The sequence below is a fragment of the Numida meleagris genome, chromosome 18 (assembly GCF_002078875.1).
Source record: "Numida meleagris isolate 19003 breed g44 Domestic line chromosome 18, NumMel1.0, whole genome shotgun sequence".
NCBI lineage: Eukaryota > Metazoa > Chordata > Aves > Galliformes > Numididae > Numida > Numida meleagris.
The window spans coordinates 8,751,899-8,775,578 of record NC_034426.1 but is presented as its reverse complement, the minus strand read 5'-3'; the positions used below and the strand labels follow the sequence as shown (position 1 = coordinate 8,775,578).

The 23,680-nt window shown below is 48.8% G+C and overlaps 2 protein-coding genes across 5 annotated transcripts in view; one reads left to right on the top strand and one right to left on the bottom strand.

The window, feature by feature from the left end:
* Positions 1–22,758, bottom strand: TADA2A (transcriptional adaptor 2A). 3 transcript variants are annotated; one of them, XM_021415743.1, is made up of 16 exons: positions 22,648–22,758; positions 21,756–21,900; positions 20,934–21,040; positions 19,953–20,012; positions 19,238–19,329; positions 18,022–18,179; positions 16,557–16,645; positions 15,789–15,861; positions 9,866–9,929; positions 7,902–7,945; positions 7,688–7,798; positions 6,233–6,304; positions 5,502–5,634; positions 4,799–4,842; positions 2,908–3,026; positions 1–1,543 (listed from the first exon to the last, which is right to left on the bottom strand). In XM_021415743.1, exons 2-16 carry the CDS (start codon positions 21,778–21,780, stop codon positions 1,358–1,360), a joined length of 1,377 nt encoding a protein of 458 aa, XP_021271418.1. In that variant the 5' UTR covers positions 21,781–21,900; positions 22,648–22,758; the 3' UTR covers positions 1–1,357. The 3 variants fall into 3 exon arrangements, with proteins under 3 accessions (XP_021271418.1, XP_021271420.1, XP_021271419.1); XM_021415745.1 differs by having other exon boundaries at positions 21,756–21,863; positions 22,648–22,754; XM_021415744.1 differs by having other exon boundaries at positions 1,358–1,543; positions 2,908–2,981; positions 22,648–22,757.
* Positions 22,472–23,680, top strand: part of ACACA (acetyl-CoA carboxylase alpha) — a 113,626-nt gene continuing 112,417 nt past the window's right edge. The window contains exon 1 of one of the 2 annotated variants that reach the window (XM_021415725.1): positions 22,472–22,592. The gene's annotated coding sequence lies outside the window, so the exon portion shown is untranslated. Of the gene's footprint in view, positions 22,593–23,218; positions 23,355–23,680 lie in introns of those variants that run through there. The other variant, XM_021415726.1, reaches the window with a different exon arrangement.

Genomic DNA, 23,680 nt, shown 5'->3' with positions numbered 1-23,680 from the left:
TTTCAGATCAACTTCATTTTATTACAGGCCAAAATACCGCACAATCAGCGGCACCTCAGGTACAGAGGATAATTACATTTCTGGGAGGGGGGGGAAGCAAAAATCTAAAGCCAAACATCTTAAATATGCACCAGTATAGTTCTAGCTTGGGCTTTTCAGTGTGAGGTCCCAGTCCTGAGGACACACCTCCTCCCTGCTTTGGCTGTGTGGTTACTTATGGAGTGTTGTTTCAGCCAGAACCTAACAATGCACTGCACTCTACGTCAGCAGTGCAAGCTGTTTGATGAGAGGTTTGCTGTCCAGCAGACCGTGCCAAGCTGCTTCAGAAAAGGACCCAAGGACTCCCTTCATCACCCAACTGTATTTTGAAATGCAAACATTCCGTACTGCTCTTACAACGGGTGCTGTGATGCGCCCGGGTGTTGTGTGTGTGCAGTAACTCCTCGTTGCTTTGTTGGCCAACTGTGCGAGCCGTGCTCGCATGCGAAGGGGAGAGAGTAGGGTCCCACATCCAGGAGGGTGAGAGCGCATGGCCTGGAGTGTGCAGTGCTCTCCCCTCTTTGGTGGAAGGGAAGGGAGTGGCTTTTTGTTGATGTTCAGAAGGCAGCTGGGGCTGTAATGTGCAGCCTTCCCAAGGAGCCGCAGCAGCCAAGTCAGACTTGAGCTGAAGGATTCTGCCTAATTTGACCACGGCAAATCGGGTGGCAGCAGATGAAGCTTATTGGTTCGTACAGCGCTCCCATGCTGCGATATGTGCTAATATCACATAAAAGTAACAACTGCCGAGGAGCTTCCCCGCAATGTCCTTTCCCATCCTTTATCATAATTAAGTTAAAAAGACTGGACTACTGCGAGCTCCATTTCTGCACCCTCGGGCTTGTGCCGTCTCCTTTGAAAGCTGGCGCTCTTTGAGGAAGGAGTATGAGGAGGGAGGGCACTGCATTTCTGTACCTGTGCTCAGGTTGAGTCAGGGTGACTCTCAGGTGCTGCCCTGCTGTCCTTGTTCTCTGCACTGCCAGAATAAAAGTACCGCGGTTCTCTTTTAGTTATGTGAGATGCTAGAGAGGAGCGGCCATTCGCGTTACAGGGCGGCTCATACCACAGCGCCATGGCGGTGTGCTTCTGACAACAGCAGAGTTAAGCAGCACAGTCAGAAGGAAACCAAAGAAATGTCAGTATTCATACCACCTAACAAAGCTTCCTACTTGTTCTTATGAAAAAAAAAAAAAAGGCCCAAAAGATTTTAAACAATAGAAAATGTCCTTCATTCAACACTGTTAAAATCTTTCAGCGCTGTCACCGTGACTTCAGGGCTTCTCCATGTCCGGGTGCTCCACGCAGCGCGCCGTGTGTGAGCTCAGGCCTTCGTGATGTACCCTTCCCTGATAAGGAAGTCATAGATCTTCCTGGTTTTGTTCACATCGATCTTGATGAGCGCTCTCGCCTGCGCGAGCCGCAGGCCTCCTTGTTTGTTGCACTCGTTCACTAAAGCAGCTTTGTATTCTAAATAGGCTCCGGGGACCAACCTCACCGTCTGACAGAGCTGGAAGACAAAGGGGGGAGTTAATGAGCACCGCCGCTTGTCCCGCTCTCTCATTCCGTGATCCGTTTTGGGGGGTAACATTGTGGACGCGTCCCTGGGAAGAGCTCCGCTGTATTTTCCTGGGGGGGGGGGGTGTGTGTGCAATGTGCGGCCTAGAGCCGCAGGTGGGCAGGGAGGGGCCTGTGACTGCTACATTCAAAAACATTCCTGACTGAGCAATAAACCAGGAGGATGAAAGCAAGCTCTGCGCTCGCAGGAGCGCGGCTATGAGTGTGTCCCGCGTGGGCGTTGTTCTCTACAAACCCAGGGATGTACGCATGCCAAAGAGACTCGCAAGCAGCAATTCAGCCTGCTGGGCGAGAGCTGCGGCGGGCATCTGCCTATTAATCCCCTGCACACTAAGTCCTTAATGCCGTTCTACAAAAGCAGCTACAGACTTGTAGCTTGCCCCTTCCGGAAATCTAGGGTGGAAACGGTGCAGGGAAACTGCGCGCCGTGTTTGGAAGTCGGGTGCGAGGCAGGGCCGGGCGGTTCCATGGGGCTGCTGCCAGTGCCCGCTCTGCTGCGGTGCTCCCGTCCTCTGCCCACAGCAGCTGCCCCATGGTGCTGCGCCGCACTGCGCCTGGGGGACGCTGCCTCCTCCTTTTAATTAGGAAGTGCTTAACGATCGTTCCTCGTTGGTAAGAAATGGCAGAATTCGGAGGAACTTTGTCTCAGCTGAGAAGTAAACAGGTGCCTCATACGCACCACAGTGTGAGCCACAAGTGTTTGTGTGCCGAACGCAGGCCGCAGTGCCGCGATCTGCGGTGAACCTGTGAGCCATTTCAGTGCCGCCATCCCCAGAGATGGGGAAACCATCTCCACACACAGGGAGCAGTCGGAAATAGATCCATGCGTTACTGGCACCGGAACGTGCCCCGCGCAATGACTGCAGCTGGCTGAGGGCTGAGGCTGTGAGAGGAACCAGACCGCTCGGGTTCAGCCAGGTGTCCAGGCAGCCCATAATGAAATCCTCTGCCAACCTGAGAACTGATGTTCACTGAGAAAATATCACCCCTGCGCTCACCCCAGCCTCCTGCTGGAGGACAGGATGCCATCTCTGGATGTTGCAATGGCATGTAATGACACCTTGGCTCTCTCCACCTTTCTTTGCTAAGAAGCTAATTCGCAGCTGCTTTGTACACATGCAGCACTAACTGAAATTAAGAAGCCACACGGAAAGCCTGGATGGGCGCTGTGAGCAGGAACAGGCAGTCAGGGCCTAAGCTGCCGTGTTATCCTCACAGCTGGAGCAGACGGTGTGGGTTCACCCGCGCGGTGAACGCCATGCTTTGTACAGACCGCCTGTGCATTCTCTTCCTCACCTCTTTCTCCTTCTCGTTCAGTTTCTCCGTCCCTGGCAGCCCGGTGAGGTTCAGCGGCGGGGCACTCCGTCTGCCTGCAGGGACAAGGGAGGGAAACGCTGACAAACTCTTGGGGCGGCCTGGAAGTGGCAGAGCCGGGCGTTACCGCAGCGACTAAATCCCCGTGATGTTAACCCTGCACGATCCAAGGGCTCATACTCAGAGTCTTTAGGGCTTAACATAAAAACGGCATTATTTTGACAGAAGGTCTGGTTTTGCAACAGACGTGGTTAAGCGCTGTGCATGCAGGCGTCAGGGCTCTTACGCAGCAAATGATGCCTCAGGATCTGCAGGCCTAGGGCTGCCTGTCAGGTGGGCACTGCCCTGCTGGGCCGGGCTGCACCTCCTGGTGCTGGGGGTCAGGGAGCTGGGGGCTGCATGGGGCACTGCAGGGGGTGCTGCACGGGATGCCAAGGCTGTTACTGCTGACGTGGGCCATGCTGGCAGCTTCCTGAAGCAGAGTTTTCTTTAAATGCCTTTGAGTGTGATGCAGGTGTTGCAAACCAAATGCAGTTTGTGTGGTTATTTTTGTCTGTGATGAGAAACGGTGCTGAAGGAAGCATCTATCACAAGGTGGTCTGACAGTTCTCAGGTTCACAGCTCTCTAGAGCTAGTGGAGCTATAGCTGGTGTGGCTCAGGCTGTCAGGAGGGCTGTCAGCCCGCAGGTTTGGGGGATTTTCCCCCCCCCAAGTACGGAGCAGAACGAGGGATATTTATTGGTGTTTGTAGGGTCTGTTCCCCTGTGCTGTGCTGCAGGCTGCATACCTGGCACTGTCAGAGCTAGCTCTGTCCCAGGACAGCCTTCTCAAGTTTGGCAAAGTGGGAGATCTTGGGAAATGTGCAGCTCCGCTTTCCCAAAGGCTGCTCCAGGCCCTGCCCTGCCCAGCACTGCGTGGGGAGCTCTGCTCAGTCAGCCTGCTCGGAGGGACAGGTGCCCAGCGACCAGGAGGAAAAGTGCAGCAGTGAGCAATGCGTGTGCATGGGGGGTGCTCGGCCAGCACCGCTCCCTCCTTCTCCGAGGGATGTAAGGAGCGTGCTGCGATGGGACACGACAGAATTTGGTTTTGAATTTCTAAGAACGTAAGAAATGACACACGCGTACAAACTACATTAAAGATAAGATATTAAGGCTGCAAGGCCAGGATCGTAAAATCTAGAATTAAAGTTAAGCAACAATAATTTGCCCTCTTGTATATTCAGCATGATGCAGCCTTTAATTATAGACACGTGGCAGTTTTTCCGCAGTATCCCTGCCTCGTTCAGTATGCAGGATGTTCACTTAATTAGCAACTATTTGCTATTTTGTTTGGGCTTTGTTCAACATGCGATACTGGTTGTAAACACCGCGCGCTATCTGAGCTCCACAGGCAAAAAAATTCATTTTCTCTTGGGCTCTTCTTCCTCACTGGCCACAAAATACTTCACAATTGACTTTGTCCTGCATAGCAGCCCTTCAGCTGAGGGGACACTGTCCCCACTGCAGGGGCTCTGGGTGCCAGCCCAGATGCGCGCTGCTGCGTTCGCTCCAGAACAGCAGTTCATATTGCTGTGATGCGTACTATACCAGGCTAGCTTTATCTTTCAAAGATAATTTAGTTCTCACGTGAAAATTATTTTCATTCCTGCCTCGTTAATGTGGCTTCAGGATGGGTTTCCAGTCTGTAAGCACAACAACCCCGAAATTCAGCAAAAGTGATGGGTTTGGCATGTGGAATGAGCTTTGGCTTCAGATAGAAGCACCATGGAAGCACGCGGTGCCTCAGCATGGGGCTCTGGGGCTGGCAGGGCGGGGCGGGCTGAGCTGTGCTACCCATGGGCGCCCACGATGGCTTCCCGTGGTCTGACACTTACCCGAGTTAGAAGGGACCGGTGCTGCGGGAGTCGGGCCGGAATCACTGGAAAGAAAGGAAATTTTCAATTGCCGTCATCTTTTGTAAGCGTAACCATCTGTATTGGCCCTGAGACCTTTTCCAGCTTCTAATGCTTATACAATTCAGCTTGCATAACCCAGGCCCCAACCTGAAGTCAGCAGCATTTCTAAATGTTTACCCCTCCCCGACTGAGGACCGTGTCTGAAACATGTTTTATTTTAAATAGAAGTGTGTGGGGTTGGGGGGCAGTGAGAAATTCAGTGGAGACCGACTGGGAAATGACAGATCACCTCCTCAGCCCCTGCAGCACTTCTTTGCATTGCAGCTTGCTCCTGAAATCAAAGTGTTTGTGCCGGGTGACGACACATTAATAACGCTGCTACATCTGAAATCACACGAAACATTCCAAGTGTCATCTCTGCTCTCATTAATATCCGGAAAGATCTCATTTCCCTCCACGCCTTCACTGACAGCAGTTAAGCTCCTGAAATGTAAAATACAGAAAACCGAGGCGCTGAGCCCACGCCAGTCCCTTCCTTGCCCCACCTTCAGCCTGCCCTGTTGCTGTTACCCACATCTCCTGCCCTCCTGAATTTTGCAGACTGTTCTTACTGCAACAGCTCGGGAACGCGTTCGTTCTCTGAGCAAACGGGAGCGTGCACCGTGCCTTACTGTGCCCGTACATGTCAGCTTGCCGGCTGAGCCACTGCTGGCACGCGCTGCTGTCCTGGATGTACTGCAGCACTTCGGACAGCATGGTGCGCTTCAGGCGCTCCTCGTCCCTCGTCTTCTTTAGGTGGTCGTACGTTCTCGCACCTGCGGGTAACAGACACCACGTTCTCTCGCGCTGCCTCGGTCAAAATGTTCAGACTGTTGTTTTTCTACTTTGGGGAATAAGGGAGAAGCTGTTCTCTAGCTCTGGACCAGACTCTGCTATTCTCCCTCATGACAACTACTTGGCATAAGAAGGGATTGGATTCTGCCCCTTGCCCCTCCCCGCCATCAATTTCAGGCCAAAAACGAACGAACAAGACTGCCACGATCCAGTGCCAGCCCATCTTCTTTGTAGAAAGGCAGCAGCCTTCTCTCCAAGCAGCCCACTCTCAATAGGCAGTGAAAGTGCCCCAACACGAGGCACCAGAGCACAGTGCCACAACGTGTGTTTTTCTGGGGCTTCTGCACAGTGGTGAGTGAAGCAGAGCTGTGCTGGGCAGCAGCTCTCCCAGCTGACAGCTCAGAGCAGCTCTAAGAGCTCGGCCGGGCGCATCCATCACCGCCTGAGCTGTGCTCAGTTAAAGTGATAGGCAAACACATTTTAAAATGCCTTTTTATTCTACACATCCTAAATATTGCAAACTCATCCTTCCACACCTTGATGAATGGGAATGGGCTGAATAATGCATCGGGTACTCACTACAGAAGTTGGTGATCCCTGCTGCTCTGTATTCCTGCAGGCGCTTTATTTCCCTTCGCAGCTCAAACTCCACTGTCGTATCCCAACGGGAAGCAGAGGGGAATCCCAAAAACAGAAACGTGGGTCAGTGGGGACAGCAGTGAGCGCTGTGCTGGGAACGTGGCTCGTTCCTATTTGCCTACAGAGCCGAGCTGTGAAGTGTACACAGCAGCAGCCAGGGCTAACCTCCCTGCACGAGCCCGTGTCAGCCCTGCAACTCTGCCCACGCCACAGCACCCCTTGATGGCAGATTCCAGCCAGCTTCTAGCATTCTTGTTCTCAGGACAATTATTTTCTCTTCATGCTTTGACAGTGCCTTTGCCATACCCCGGCCAAAGCAAGCAACAACAGGACAGGATTTCTGGAAGGAGCTTCACCAGGTCTGAAAAATGACTCCATCCTGGCTCCTTTATAACATCCAGTGCCGTCTGTGAACTACAGTTTTCATAACCAGACCTTTCAAAATACTTCCTTGCGGAAAATTCCCCTTTTCTGCAATTGTTAAGATTAAATACCCTTGTTGCTTTTGTCCAGACATATTTACAGCGTATAGCTTTTATGACCTGGCTCCAAGACATTGCCTAGTTTTACAGTGAGCAAGCCTGCCTGTCTCGAATTCATTTCCTGAAGCTTCTCCGGGGCCATGCTCAGCGCCTGCGCGTGGCTCCACGTGAACTCCAGGGCTTGGCTGTCACTGCAGCCGCAACACGAAGCTCGGGACGAGCGCGCCCATGTCGGACTCGTGATCTGCAGGGTCACACTTCTGGTATTTAACACCAGTGCCTCGAAAATACAGTCACAACTGCTGAAATGCTTTGTTCTTTCTAATGAGCAATAATTTTCCCCGTTTAAGTCACAGAATTAAGCAGGATGTAATGACTCGTGCTGGAATCTGACTGAATGCATGCTGTGATTATGCATAACGACTCGAGATGATTCGGTGACGGAACAATGCCTCTCCCTTTAAGGCAGGGAACGTAATGACAACTGTACTATGTAATTATGCACACATAGAATAGTTTAACACATATCTTTCAAAGAATTTGCGGTTTGCTGCCAGCTCCCTATCCCTCAATGCAGACTTAAGTTTTAGGGATTTTCTTCCTTCGGTGATATGCGGTATCAGTAGATGAGCAATGGGCTCTGGTAAGAAAGCACTGCTTCTAGCAGGTGAGCAGCTCTGGTCAGCTGAGAAGTCAAAGAACAGGGGCACGCTTTTGTGGGAAGAAACATCTGCTGCACATTTAATGCCCCAACCCACAAACACTGAGGTTTTTCTGAGGTAGTTAGACCAGAGAGGGGGGAACAGGCTCCTGCCCTCCGGGAGCGGCACACGTTTAGGAAAGGCTGTAGATGATGCAACCCCTTATTATGCCTATGGAAGGACATGTGTGTTAAAACCCTCACAATACCCACATGCGTGGCTTTCAATGAACTTATCGTGCTCTACTGGTCCCAGAATCCGTGCAAACCGCCGCATTGTTTCGTAAAGGTCTTGAACCTCCTTTGGGTATCGTCTTTCCAAAACTAAAGGGGGAAAAAGTGACAGTTTGTGAGGTGATGTTGAAAAGAGGGGTATTTTCATGGCAACTCTGAACTTGAACATTAAGCAGTTACAAGCGATACTCACTCTGAAATTTTCTGAGGTTGATTAGGCCGTGGTCTCTTATAATTCTGTAATGAGGAGCAAAATGGTATTAATAAGAGGCATTAACTCGTGTATTACACATAAATACAAAGGGTTCAGAAGAAATGTTGATTTAAACCATGAGACGGGCCTAAAACCAACCATGTGAAATCTCTATGGCCCTTGAGCTGGACAGCTGAGAAATGTGATGCAGCGAGATTTTCATCAGGGAGGTTTCGGGCAGTGCTGTGCACGAGTCCAACCCTGACAGCACCAGGCACAAAAGGAGCCACAGCTGCTTTAACGGGTTGGAAATTTCTTTTTTTAGACAGAGATTTCACATCTACATCTCACAACCTGTCTTTCCAAAATGGGAAGGACACTGAATGTGTCATGGAGCGTGACTTCCAGCTCCAGGGAAAGGCAGATGTCCTTCTCCTGGAGCAAGGGTGAGGGAGGAAGGGCAAACATTGCCAGGTGTTTTTCCACGGCAGCTTGGATTTTACAAAGACAATGGCTTAGGTTATGCATAACTTTGAGGCGTTTGTGACAGGATCGGGGAAATGAGCAGTGTAAGAAGGCAGGAAAGATACGTGTGAGTGCATGACAAATGCATTTGTCACGGGTTTCTGCCAATGTCAGGTGGTCATGGCTGCGTGGCAACCTGATCAGCATCTGACTTCTGCAAATGACAGGAGATTGTCAACTCCTGGCTCCTCCAGGTCAGCTTGGACTTTGTTCCATGAAATCCGTTCTATTTTCTTCAGTGTGTATAAAAGAATGGCCCTGTCCTAGGCAGAGAGGACTTTCTAAGTGACCTCGGTGTTTTTATGTCATTTTTCAGATTCTGGTGTAGGAGCGTTACAAAAACTGTTGCTGATATGAGTTATGTAACTGAGCTTTATAGCACTTTCTTTTAGTAAGACACAACGCACCATAGTGGAAATCACAGCACATAAATATTTTTCATTTATAAATGACAAAGAACCAGGTCAATAAATAGCAGCTCTGAACCTGTCCTCTGGCAGCACTATGCTGTATCATGGGACGGAAAGGAGGAGTCTTGCTACAGATTACTCATTCTTCCAACAGACAATAATGCAGCAAGATATAATTCAAATATTGAGGAAAGTATTTGAATAAAATCGAATTTAATGAACAGATTGAGTCATTTGAAAAAGCTGCCAAATGAGCGGAATTAATGACTCAAACTCATGTCGGCAATACAGTTCTCTTCATTACATGTTGTGAAAAACCAACTCATGGACCTCTGGGAATCAAAAAACCTGATGCAAGCAGTTCTATGGAGAAAGTGGGGGTTCTGGCAACCAGGCACAGGCTGGCAGCTTGTTTTTCCCTAAAGCAGGAAATAAAGCACGTGCGGTCCATCAGGACAGGGACAGGAGCAACAGAGACGTGTCTCCTCTCCTGCTCCCAGCCCAGGCTCTGCGAGCAGTTTCCCAGGCAGTATTTCAGTGTGCAGTTCTGCAGGCTGGCTGTGTCTCACAGGCGTGCTACAAGCTTAGTTTGCTGAATATAACTGGACTGGGGGTAGCAATGTGGACGGCAGTGGGAACATGACTTTCCTGCAATAGGGAGTCCTGGAAAGCAGCAGGTTTTTAAGCCAATGATTTGTTCTCTGAGCACTTACAGGAGAGCAAAGGAGAGTAGATGTCCTTTGTCATCCATATGTCCTAATACGTATCATTCTGTTAATCTGTGTTTTCTGGCTTGGTACCATTGGTAAAGCCATGTGTTTGATGTGAATCTGTGCACAGAAAGAGAACTACGCGTCCAGAATGAACCGTGCCATGCAAGTCTCCTGGCAGCAGGTCCCCCTGCATGGCAGCAGTCTGGAAGGGTGCTGCAGGAAATCAGTTATGCTCAGTGCTGCGACAGCACTGGGCCACAAAATGTGGTCACGAAGCACAGAAACACAGTTACTGCTTTGTTGCTTGAAAACTCACTTTTTTCTTCGCTGTCTTTCCTTTAACCTGGAATGGTAGATATCTACAACTGCAATCTTCAGAGCTGCAAAACAGAAAAAAGGATTACAAAATGCGTGACGAATCACTGTATTAATGCTAATTTTCAAGCCTTTACGTTCGTGGCAGGCTGGAATTGTCACTTACTTTGATGTTTTAAAAATCCCATGGTAATTTTACATGGGCATAAAACCACCAGAAGCACGCGCTAGCTGTCGAGCCTTTCTCTCAGCTCCTCTTTACAGACACGTTCCTGCCTCTAAGTGTGAACTTGGGCAGATCCCGAGAACTTTTTTCCTTTACCCAACCTCGGACAGTTTTACTGTTAGCACATCTTGGTTCCTTCATACACGCCGTTGTTAAACATCACTTCTCTTGCAAAGCAAGTTCATCAGCTGGCTGGATCTGAGGTTTCACCTTGAACAAGGCTTCTCTGCACGTAATGAGGAACTCCAAAAAACAGAAAGGCAGAGTTCTGCACTGAGAAGATTCAAAGTAGCCTTTGCTACCATTCTTGAAAACATCTACAGGATTTTAGCTCATTAACTTCTAAAGTTATCTATCTACTAGAAGAACAAAGAGAATAGTTCACAGCTCTGGGAGGTGGTGCAGGATAAAGCCACGCTCGGTAGGAATCGCATCCTTTTCAGAAGGAAACCTGTCTACAGTCCTCACTGATCTCCTCAGAGATCCTTTGGTTTCTCCTTCCCATAGCCATCGGATTCATAAATTCTTCTGGTACATTCTTGCAAGCTGAGGGGACACCCATCACTTCCCCCTCCCTCTGTTAAATAACACAAATTCTCAGTCATTATTTTAGCGTGGGGCTGGCTGGCACCTTGGTTGGTTTGTTCCTTCAGTTGAGCGTTTCCAGACACTCCCAGAAGCAAGAAGCTCAAGAAAGAGCTGACAGCGGGTTCCCAGCCTGCAGAGACAAGGTGGGACTGGTTGCAGCCAAGCGGAGCCGTGGCTGCTCAGCACCACGTGTGGCCGGGATGTGTCGGGAGCCAGGAAGCAGCCACAAGAAAAGGGCTCGACCAACACCAGCATTTCATCGATGGCACTCTCTGCTAAATAACGAATAGCGCAATTAAGAAAGAAGTGTGGTTATGTGGTTACGCATCCATTTAAAAATCTGTGTTTGTGTGTAAACAGCAGGAAGCCCCGAGCCTGCAGCAATCGGTCCGCGCAGTGCTGGGGGTAACAGCACTTCTTGCAAGCAGGGACAGCTACAGCCTGCGGGCTGCACGTGAGGCCGGCTCCACCAGCATCACGTTCCACTCGCTGATCCTCCGGTAACACAGAGAATCCCCAGCTTGTACAAACTGATCTGCTGCTAACGCGGGAGCAAAAGGTTACGCATTAAGATGGGAGGGGTGGAGCAACGTCCTCGCTTCTTTTTGCCAATCCCTTGCAAAAGCTCAGGAGCCGTCATGGATTTTCATAATGGGTGTTGAAGTTCCCTAACTTAAGAACGAGCACAGGTGGGAAATTTTCCTTCTTGCTTAAATATGAGAAGAGGATGGAAAATGCGGTAACAGAAACGTGAATGAAATATATCCCAAAGTTTTGGCACCAGTTTATAGCAAATAATGCTGTATTTTTAAACACTGTGCAGGCTAAGCCAGCACGCTACCTCAGGGGCTTTGTGTGGGCATGAGCAGAAATTGCCCCAGAGAACCTCTATAAATATTACAAGTAATTGTGCATCGATAACCACCACGCTGCGATGCTTTCACTGAGCGCAGAGCGTTCTGAAAGAACTTCTGATTCACCAGGAGGGGAAGGGATGCTCACAAGAACAGGTGAAGGGCAAAACCAGAGCTTCTGCATATAGGAAAAATGAGTACTTGCTGCCACGTGCGCTTTTGGAGGGGCTTCTGCTTCTAATAGATGCATTCACACTGAGACAACCGGTTACAAGATCTGGAATGCATGAATAACTTGGGCTACTACGCTGTTACATGCTGCATTAAAATGAGACAAAGAGATGCTTTACGAATGAAAATGATTGGCTTCTGCTTTTCCCCTTGGATTATACGAGGGAGGCAGCTGTTTGTCCTGGTAACTGGAGATAATCCAAGCTGACATCACGTTCAAAGTGCCTGCTTTGGGAAAGGAGAAGGTTTTTTGAGATGGTCACAGCAGCCTTGAATGGTCCAGTGATAGGCAGAAATTCAAGGCTCCTTTCTCCGTTCCAAAAAATCAAAATATTTTGGTTTCTCAAGACAGTGTCCAAAACAGTTCCTTTGCTTTTCATTCCTCTTCAGCTTCATTTAGTCTGCAAAGCCTTTCCAAACACTAATGAGCGAGACTTTTGTTTCACACTGGCTAACCTTTGCTTGGCATGCAGGAGCCAAATAATGGCAAGAATGCAAAGCCATCAAACAGGCTGTGCCTCGGGTGGTGCAAACTTCATGGCCACAACCCGAATCTACCCCCTGCAGAAGAAAGCAGGGCCCTAAGTAAGCAGAGCACCAGCCTTCAGACTGTGTCAGGACCTAAGGGAACAAGCATCATGGAATATTAGGGTATTGACTGTCTTGTATCTTATGAAATGAAATGTCACCGCTGTGCACCCAGAGTTGCAATCTGTTCCCAACACGCTTCCAAACTTGCAGTCTCAGCAATTACTTCCTCGCGTTTGAAGTAAAAATCATTTACATGAGAGGGAGAAAGAGCCTGGGAAAAGACAAATGACTTATGTTATAATTCAGTCTGATGAAAACTTGTAATTCATGAAATATTCAAGCACTCTGGGCTGAATTCCATTTGTAACTCGTCGTTTCACTCGATCCGTCCATTATGTTTTTGTTTCACTGCAGTATTTATTTGCGTGCGCTCACCGGGCTGTAAGTGCTGCAGGAAAACTAACAGTTGGAGAAGTTAACTGAAATCTGGAGGATTTCATCCCAGTGGCACCATCTCCATAAGACCAGGAAGTGACGCAGTGATGCTGCGGTGGCAGGCGCAGTGTGGAGCAGCGGGTGCAGGTTTCTGTGCTCCTTGCAAAGGAGGAGCTTGTATTAAAGTGCATTCCTCTTTCTTGTGGAAATGCTGAGAATGTGCTGAGTGACGCACAGAAGTGTAACAGGGAAAGGCCAATGACATTGCCAAATGGAGATCAAGCAGTTTAGAGCAGAGCTTTTTACAGTTTTAAGGAAAGCGGAGCGATGGGAAGGAAGAAGGGGGAATTGTTTCAATGCAAGCACCAAATGTTCCTGCCTTATGAGCAACCCAGCCCTTGCAGCACAATTTCTGGCTTGTGAAACCACAGAAATTGTTCTGCTCGCTGTGTCAAGGTCTAGTTTGAGTAACCTGCAGAAAACGGAAAATAAAAGTAGTTCAAAAAATCAGTCTTGGACTCAGTGAGGTTTAACGCAGAGCAGGAAAACAGACTGAGGAATTTTTCACAAACCTGATGCTTCATCTCTGCTGCCAGACCCTACCCGGACTTCTCTGGGTGATTAATGTGCTAAAACATCAGTACCTTAAGAGAAAAAGTGTGCTGTTTGGCCAGCAAGGAGTTTATCTCGAGCAGGTGTAGTGGAAGGCAGCCCCAGGGCCGCTTCTCAAGGACGTCTCTGCGAGGAGCCGTGCGGGAACGCTGCTGGGGACGGCTGGGGCAGAGGTGTGAGAGCACGGCCCAGGGCGGCCTGCAGCCTCCTCTGCCCCTAGCAGGAAAGTGCAGGGGCTTCAGTCACCCAGCCGCCCATCCCTTCCTTTAGATCCACACCTTAAGGCATTTTGTGCTAGCTTGGAGAAGGGGAAGATCTGATTCCAAAGTTTCTCTTAGAAAATAATGATTTCCCTCCCTGAGATGCCTCATGTAAGAGAAAAACAGCTGGCTAGGCCCCGGGACTTCATTTTTTTAGAGGCATTCTCTCTCCATGGGCAGATCTGGAACAGCTGTGGGAAGGAAGCTGCCAGAGTCTCTGAACTAAGGGATTGAAAACGCAGTCGGTCACGCTCCATAGCCTCTGCCGAGTGGAGTTTTCACAAGGCGAATCTCTGACATTCTGTATTAAATACTGGAGACAACTAAAGAATGGACTAAAGAACACCCAATGAAATTATCAGGCAAAAGATTGGGCCGACAGAAGGAAGTATTTTTTCATGCAACACATAATGAAATTGTAGAACTCCTAACTGAATTGTGGAACTCACTGCTACAGGATGTTAAGGGGAAAAAGCACAAATATATACAGTTGCTAAATTCGTGCAGGACAGGTACTGTGGTCAAGATGGTTTGAGCACGGCCTGTGGTTAACAACATTGCTAACTTCTGGCTGTGGAAAACTTGGGAGATAAGCCAGGAAAAGCATCAGCTGGACTTGTCTTTTCTTACATTCTTCTTCTCTGCGTCTGCTGTGGGATAACAGGAGACCAGACAGACCTGGCCTGGCCCTGCAGAGCTGTGTGATACTATGAGGGGAGGAGGAAAGGGGATTTTTTGCATTCAGACTGGTTATTTAAAATGGGGCTGAGAGGAGACATCTCAGCTGGCTGAACTGTGCAGCAGGAGGAAGGACACGTGTGAGGGGTGGAGCAGAAAGTGCTGATAAACTGTTAAGCAATCAATTAATGCACAGAACTGGGAAAGTATTTTGCTTTTCAGTTTGCCAGAGCTCACTACAGGACATAGAAGAAAGCATGTTTTAACAGTAATGAAAAATAAGTGGAGAGAGGGCATGATGAATCTGTGACACAGCCACAAGCCAGTTCCTCTTTCCATAAAAGTTAGAAGGGAAAAGAGACTGATATATGATTCTCATAACCTTTCTTGAGCCAAGGGAGATTGCATTCCTTAGAACCCTGCGTGCACTGCTAAATTTCAAACTGATTTTTGTAAGTTTGGCAAGGCTGTCTGTACATAACAGGATCTGTCTGTCCGCAGAGGCTCCCAAGGCCTTAGCTGAGAGCTGCCTGAGAGGGAAGGGGGAATTCTGAAACACAAAGACAGTACTTTTAAACATCAGACTTTTCCCCACGTTTATAAGTAAATGTAGTCTTTATTTGTCTATGGATTAAAACTTAATTGTAATACTTCTTGATATTTGTATTATTGAGGCAGTGACATTCACAGAAACTCAGTAGTGGTAATTGGACCCGTACAATGACCCTCTTCTTAATGAACTTCCTAAGGTACAACTAATGCTACTGTAACTCTGAGCATGTTTAATAACTGAAAAAAATGCACTTCAAAAGTGAAACTATTCCAAAGGGTTGCACACTTTGCGTCTGAACCTACACACCTCCTTGCTTCCTGTCTCAAGCCTATCTTAGTAGCAGACTTCCTAAAAAAAAGTGGTTAGAATAAGTGGCAAATCTTCTAAGAAACGAGATATAGCAGTGGAAAAGGGTACTAGCAGCAGAGGGGAGGGTGTTTCTCTTCTTTCTGTATCAGAAGAAAAGCTGGGCCTTGCTACGATGCTCACAAGCATTATGTGGACAGGAAGAGTGTCCTTCAGGCGGGGAGGGGAGGTGCTACCAAGGCACTGTACTTCTGGTTGTAATTGTTGTGCAGGTCTTTATTCAAACATTGATGTACTGCTGCCTGTTTCCAGACAAATTGCTAGCCGAGATAATTCACTTCTTGCATCAAGCATCACTTGTGTCGTTCCTACAGACATGCCTATTACTGACAAAGACTGTTCCGTTTGGGTCATGTTCTACTTTACAAGTGATTACGTTTCAGCAGTGAGTAAAGTGCATTATGATATATATAAGTACCATTTGTACATCAATTAATTATGAGCTTTTAAGAGATTTGCAACAGAAGACCGAAGAAACGTTAGTTTAAACCCCTGAGATCATTAAAAATGTATGTTCACTTTAAAATAAGTCTGTAGAGAAAAAGACCCAGTGAAATACTGTTCAAACAGGGCATGAAAACAAGACTTACCGTGCAAAATGTCTGAATCATCTTCTACAAAATCAATATCTCTCAAGTCCCATTCAGCATAGTTGTCAAATTCCTGTTCAGAGGTAATTAATGAACTGTCACTTAACTAGCACTAAAGGGTTGGTATCGAGTTTCAGTATGCATGTAAGCACTGACAACAGAGGTATTTACTCATACGTGGCTGTACAAGGCTCCGTCTGCAAGCAACGCACATTGCTGGGCTGCCTTAACAAAGGAACGGATAACGTGTTCCCTATGGCTGTAAGCAGGGTGGGATATGCTCAGAGGACAACTCAGTCAATGGGGGACTCTCTGTGACCGCTGTGCTGTGGTGGAAGTTCTGCTCCAATATATAAAAGCAGCTGAGTTCCTCACTCTGTGCGTGGGAGCTTGCTTTGCAGCAGCACTCGCAGCCCAGAGCCCACAGCTAAAACACTGAAACGATGCGGGTCTTCCAAGCAGTCTCTGGATCAGAATGCTGTGTGCTTCGCTGAGGCACACGGAGCAGAAGCACACTGAATGTGAGCCCTCCTCCCAGCGCCCAGCTCACGGCTCTGTGCCTGCTTACATAAGAGGCTCTGGTGGCAGCCATCTGGTGGCCCTGCCACACCACTGCCATTGCTCCTCGCCGTCATCACCCCTTCCTATCAGCACTGCTCGCAGCTTTTAGACCAAGAGTGCAGACCTGCAGGCAGGGGCGTGCAACCGTGCGTTTGCTGAGCACGCATCCAGTCACAAATATACAATAATGGGAGAAGGAAGTCTTACCTCGACAAAGTCAGCCCGCGCCGGCATGTACCCGGCCATGTCTCTGGAGAGCAAGGAGTCGAAAGTAGGGCGGGGGGGATCATCAGCAGCTGGAAAAAGAAAGGCTCTCAGTCGTCGTGTAGGGCACGGGGCCACTTCTAAGGCAAACTGCTCTGTAAATTGGTTTGTGTTTCTTTTGTACAAAAGCAGCGGGGAAAGGTGATGAAAAACACTCCGACTGGGGGTTTATGCAGGGTTATGTTCAGGAAAAGACTGAGCCCATCCGGAGAAAAAGGCAGTAATCTGAGATCTGCACAGTATTCTCAATAGTGAAACAGAAATTCGAGGTAATAAACGGACCATAAAACACGAACTCCGGATTTCAGAACTCAGCATCCCCCCGGTGAACCTCCGCAGTCGTGCTCTCAGTGTGCGGGTTCTTCTAGTTAATAGCAACAGGGGTGTTCAATCTGCCATCTTCTGGGTGCCATTTACAGAGCGCTGCAATTAAAGCCAGACAACTCTGAATTTTTACAGTGCTTCCCAACTGAGGATCTCGGAATTTACAGACAATAATGGTCCGAGGCACACAACGCACTTGTGAAGGAGCTAAGCATTGTAAGTCCCGTGCTACAGATAAAGAAAGCCAGGGCACAGAGATTTTTCTTGGTACAGGTCACATAAAAATCAGTGATGGCAGCCAGGGATAGAAGCGGAATGGTCCAGTTCCTACTAAACACTTTCTCATGAATGGAAACCTCCAGATAGCAAGCAATCTTTCTGCCCAGCCATTTTGGAGAGCTTTGCATTGACAGACTGGGGGAATTCTAAAGATGTTAGATTGAACAAAACTTAGCAGTTTTTCTCCAATTACCGAAATTTAACATGAGCATTTTAAAAGCATTTTTAAATAAAGAGATGGAAATCAGCATTGCTTAAAGAGAGCGATTTTATGACAGATCACACCAACTGTTAGGCTGCTAGAAAATGGATCATCAGATGGAATGTTCTAGAGGTAGAAACCCCGAGGTCTGGACAAGATAAGCAGCCACCCCAGCACTGGGGGGATTGCTCACACTGCTATTTACAAGGAGCATGTGCTGTTATTTTGAGCGCTGCGTGAAGTAGCTTTGAGGTGGTTTGTCTTTTGAATGAATACGTAGACCCAGACTTCTGCTGTGGTGATTTCTGGATGACCACTTCCACTGGTTGGGCAGAAACTTCAAGTTTTGAGCAGCTGATGGCAATATCAGACCACTCTGTTCCACCCCTTCTCCCTCTGCTATATTTGATACCCCCAAGATTTAATACAGAGCGCAGAAAGCCCTACACTGTTCAAGTCAGCCATGAGAATGAGCTTTCTTCTCGGGAATGACAATGAACTGTGTGTGTGGCACGTGCCTTCCTCCACAGGTTGCTTGTTTCATTTCTGCAGAGCAGAGACTGTGCAGGCAGCTCTGCGTGTGCTGCTGGCTGGGGTACTCACGGTGGAAGGGAATGGCTGTTTCGTTGTGCTGCGCCTCCTCTGCCTGCTTCAGGTTCAGCAATGTAGATGCAAACAAGGGGTTGTTGATAAAGTGTTTCATGTAATGTTTCTCACACTCCTCCTTGGATTTTGTACACATCTGGTTGGCCACATCCTGCCTGAAGTGGGGAAAGAGCGATGCTTAATATAAAGAACACGGAAATGTTGAGGTTTTCTTCTTTTCTGTAGTGGTAAATTTAATTTTGAACAAGAGACTGACTGCACCGTGCACAGAGAACTGCTCTGCAATGACAGAGGAGGAACGTGAAGTATTTTGTCTTGACAAAATGGCTGTGTAAGTTGAGGACTTAAAAAAAAAAACATATCAAAACACCAACAGCAATCGTTCTAATTTCTGTTACAGTAAAAATTGGATGCAAGGGATTCCAGGAAGAAACGTCACTTCTCCCTTTGTTCAGAAAAGGCTGAAAAAAGCCAAATGTTTAGGTAAAAATTTAAGATTACTTGTATTGCTAAGTAGGGTAAAGTGTACTAGGCAGCATACTTGCAGATATAACTGCAACCAGTTTTCAGTCTTAATTAACAGTAATATATACATAAGGACGCACAGTTCTGTTTCTGTATAGTTTGGAGTTCTGTGCTTTTATCGTAGCAATCTTTTCATGAAGGAGAAAAGAGATAACTCGTTACCACAGATCTCCTTGTTTACAGATGCATAAAAATCCTGTAGCGACTACAGAAATTAACAGAACATGCAAATATTAAATATTTCCAATGCTTTATCCTAAATGTGACAGAGAAGCAGGAAACCAGTAACAATTCCTGGCTGGGTGACTGCAAGCAAGCTGAAACCACACGAGATGAACTTTGTGGTTGATTTTTACCTAGGAGTAAACTGAGGCAAAGAAAATCTCATGCAATAGTAGGGTTTCTTCCAAACCTGGTGACTTCAGTGTGGAATGAGGGAGCTCTGTCCTTCACTAGAGGTGCCATGAAACACACAAGAGGCCCTTACCAACTTCCTCGTGTGTCTAATAGCAGAGATGAAAACAGAATCTGCTACCCATGTTCTGCCTTAGCTACTAAATTGGGATCTCACCCGCGATGAGTCACTGAACATTCAGTGTGCACTGATGCATTCAACAGTAAGATCCAGTGAAATAAGAGGAAATCTGCCCATCGTTCACTGATGGTGGCTCAGCCCCTACATTCTCACCAGTTTCCAAATCCGCAGTCCATCACAGCTTCCAGCAGTGCCATTTCCTCTTGAGCTGTCCAGTTAGGATCCAAGACAGGGAAATCTGAAGTCTGGAGGAAAAAAAAAAAGCAGATCAAACTGCTGTGATTCTGTTGTAATCCACCATATGAAGAAAGGAAGAAGCCACAGACTATAGGGCAACACAGCACACAGTACTGGCCATTTTTCAGTTTTACTGTGTGTCATGAATCCTGTTAAGTGTTGAATTACTGAAGTCATTGGGTCATCAGTTACAGTAAATACTAGTTTGTCACTACAGATCTCAATATGCTGTTACATGTTCTATTGACCACTTGTAATTCAACGTTATGCCATGACACAGTAAAAATTACCAAAAACTTTTTAAGCAAATCATTTTTGGGGAAGAAAAAACAACACCAGAGAAAGAGAAGTTAATGTACGTGGTTAAAGAATTGGAAAGTCTAAGGAGATGCACTGTGCTATCCAGGCAGAAGGAAAAACGTCACTTAAACATCTCCGCTATTCCATTATGTTTCAGATGGACATTTTTCTTTCCTTGCAAGGAAGACTTCTTTTATTTAATAGTTCTAAACCTACGAATCCAAGAATTGTGTCAGTTACCATTTTACATGCTATTAGTAAGCAAGAGTCTAACTCCAGGGGAGTATGAGAGCTCGGGATTGAGCAGGTGTAACCCAAAAGGAATATTTACCATTATCTCGTAAGTGTGATCACTTTGGTGTTTCTTGTATTCAAATCCTCGCGTGAAACACTGCAGAACAAAGGATTAGCATTATGTTACTCTCTTCTGCCCTGAAAACATTGTGACTGGCTTCTTTTTTCCTTTTATTCTCTGACCACTGCACATCCAGAAGTGACCACCTGATATGCTGAAAATAGTATCTAATTTTTCTGATTTCGTTTTAGAAAAGATGTGTAATGGTAGAACAATTTCAGCTGTGCAGTATTCTGGTCTTTTACACCAAGACGTAACCCGTGTGCACCCCCATGCTTTTTGTTAGGGAGTTATAGCCGAGTTAGGCAGGGGAAGGAAGCTTGGTGGTATAAAATGTGTCATTCCTGGAAGAGAGCAGAGAGCATTTTGCAAGTATTGAAAGCCTCGTTTCCTTTTGGAGCTTTGACAAAGCTCCTTTTTCAGTATAAAAAGTTGTTGCCATTTTCTAGTCATAAATAATTAAAACTAGCAATCCTTTCTGTGGTGATCCAATCACAGGTACAATTCGTAAATAACTATTACCTGGTCAGAATTATTGTCAATATTGCATATTTCCTGCTGATTTTCTTTTTCATTTGGGAGGTGAAAAAAAAAAAAAAAAAAGCTGTGGGGACAGGGAGAGGGTGTTTCTTGATGGATTTTCTTTTCTGTGCCATAAATGTGACAGAAACAATACCTCTCCAGGCGTGCAGTGGCACGCTCCGTTACAGTGAGGCCTACTGCATGTCTTTAGCAAACTCTGGCTGCCTTCACAAAGACCTTGTTCAGCTGCTCATGCCTCAGTTCTTCAGCCTCCCATATTTTCTTTGTCATTTCCCTGTCCCTGAGCAAATAAGTGTGTTGATACAAGTTTACAGAGACCCGTTATTAATGTGTTTATGGAGCAGCCTGGCACCGGAGAGCCTTTGATGACTTTCTCAGGGAAATGAGTGTCTTTGCTTTCATCCTTGCACTCACCTGCAAGCACAGGAGGAAGGGAGGAGGCCCGCACTCCGCACACTTAACGTAGGGCTCGGTGAGGTACGAAGAGCAACCTCTGCATGGAGGTTTATCGAAGGGGTCATCTGCAAAGCCAGAAGTAAATCTCATGCAACACAAACATGGCACTGCTTTTGCAGTCGCCCAAATTCACTTGTGTCCAGCAATCTAAAACAAACTCAGCTGTATGCAACCTCTTCCCTACTGATAAAAGTTCCTTCTTGAGCTGGAGTTGTAAGACAGATATTGGCACTTCAGCTCTGCTATGGACCTGGTACACCAAGGGCAACTTGTGATCATACTGGAGTCAAGGAACACCTCTGCAGCAGCCGCCTGGTGCTGCTCAGCAGGGGTGTGAGCTGTCTGACTTGACTCAGTGCCCAGGGACCCAAGGCTTTATGGAGAACATTGCACAGACAGCAGCACTCTCCCATCCATCCTCCTCATCTGACTCAAAAAGCATATTGCTGTGGTTGCAAAGGCACTGACTTGATTGTTCTGTAACCTGTCCAAACCGCAGGCTGTTGAACAAGGAGTGCGGCACCGCCCTGCAAGTTCTTATGTTGTTCACTGCAAAATAATCAAAGTACTGTCTTAAGCCATATTTTTTGAATTTGAAGTAGTGAATTTCAATTTTTTAATTGAAGTAGTGAAAAGTAGACAGAAGCAAAGATCTGAACTGCCACCAAATCACTCCTGTACTCATGCAGTCGAGGATTTGATGGATCGGATGTTGGTGTTGCTGTCTCCCACCCCCGTTCAGACCACGGCAATCGCTTCCCAGCAGCGCTGGGTACTCACTGCCGAAGGAGGCCAGGCGCTCCATGCTCCCGCTGGTACTCCTGCTCCTCTCCCTGAAACCCGTGCTGCCCCAAACGCCGACCACTGTGTCCAAAGCGATGTTCTGGGCTGTGGAGGAGTCGTGGCTGAAATCCTCACAGCGTGTCTGCACAGACAGCAGCTGTGAGCAGCCTTCATCGCAAGGACAGAGGTGGGGTCAGCCCCTGCTGCCCGCGATGGGGAGAGGTGATGGCCTCATGTTGTGCCGGGAGGGTCAGGTTGGGTATGAGGAACAATTTCTTTAAAAGAGCGGTCAGGTGCTGGCACAGGGAGTGGAGGGGGTCACATCCCTCCAGGTGTTCCAGATCCGTGGGGATGTGGTGCTGAGGAGGTGCTCAGTGTGCATGATGGGGTGGGTGGGGGATCCTGGAGGTCTTTTGGAACCTGAATGATTCTCTGATTCTAAGAGAGGTGAAGTGATGGGGACACACCCCAAGGGCCCCAGCAGGGATGGTGACAGAAGTGACGGCAGCACCAGGAATCTGGGGGCTGTGTGTTTGTGTCAGGCACATTTGGGGACTTTCCTACTGAGTCTGACGGGCGGCGCTCAGAGGGGTTCCCACACGGCGCTTCCCGAACCCCACCGCCTGGAGGACCGTCCTCCCCTCACCGCCAGGCGGCGCCCTTCCCGGCACGAGGGCCCGCCCCCTTCCCGAGGCCACGCCCCTTCCCGAGGCCACGCCCCCTCCCGAGGCCGTGAGGTGAGCGGCGGGAGCGCGCTCCCGCCCGCCCGCTCCTTTTTCCTCTCCGCTGTACTTTCCATCTCCCCCGCCCCGGATCCGACTCCTCCCCGCCGTGGTACGCTCCCGACTTCCCCCTGGCCGCTTCCCGGCTGCACCCCACCGCCTCTCACCTCACGCCGGGGCAGTTCCCGCGCGTCACGGCCCTCCCGCGGCCGCGTCACGGCCCTCCCGCGGCCGCGTAACGGCCGTGCGCGTGCGCTGAGGCGTTGTGCGTGCGCGCCCCCGTGCCGCCCCGCCCCGCCCTTCGGCTGCGGGCAGTGCACGCGCCCTGGGGAGGGGGGTTGCGGAGCCCCGATTTCGGGTTCCCCTTTTGGGTCCCTGAGGCGGGCAGGGCACGGCCGAGACGTGGGGACGGGGCCCGCTCTGCCTGAGGGCACGCGGCCGCGCGAGCCACTGCGCGCCAGGGCTCCTGCGGGCATCCGACTGGAAGGGCCGAGCGCGGCCTGCGGGTGCAGAGGGGCCTGGGGTGCAGAGGGCTTCCCGAGCCTCGCACGCAGCCCCAGAGCTCGGGGCGGCGTTGCAGGCTGGTCCCCCTGCCAGCCTTCGGCGTTGCGTTGGGCCCGCAGCACTGTGCCCGGCGCCTCTGGGCTCCCACCCAGCGGCTGAGGACGTGTTAAGAATTTCATTGCGCATCCTGTGGCGCTGCTCTTGCAGCCGAGGCTCTGCCTGCAGCCCCCTGCGTGCTGGTCTCCCCCTGGGGCTCAGTGACTGCGCAGCTGGGGCCGTCACCTCGTCCCCACGCAGCTGCTGGCCTGCTGCTTACGTGCTGTTGTGTGACGCCCATGTGGGGTGCAGCGCGGCGGGTGCCCCCTCAGAGGTGCGTGACGGTGTTCTGGATGGCCAGCATTGCTAGAGGAATGTGCTCTGAGGCTCACAGGTTGCTCCTGTTCATTCACACAGCTTCTGAAGTGTTTAATCGTTTGCATGGGATCTCAGGATGAGAGCCGTTCTGTAGCGGACAGATGCAGCCTTTGGCAGTTCATATCTGAGAGCTGAAGATTGCATGAGATACAAATGGGGAATAAAGTAGAGATTCAGTCTGTATAAGCACACGGAAATGTGCACCAGCTCAGACCTAAAGATCAACACTGAACATCCATATTGTTCATTTGAGGCTGGGGGAGCTGCAAGTCTGCTGTTGTA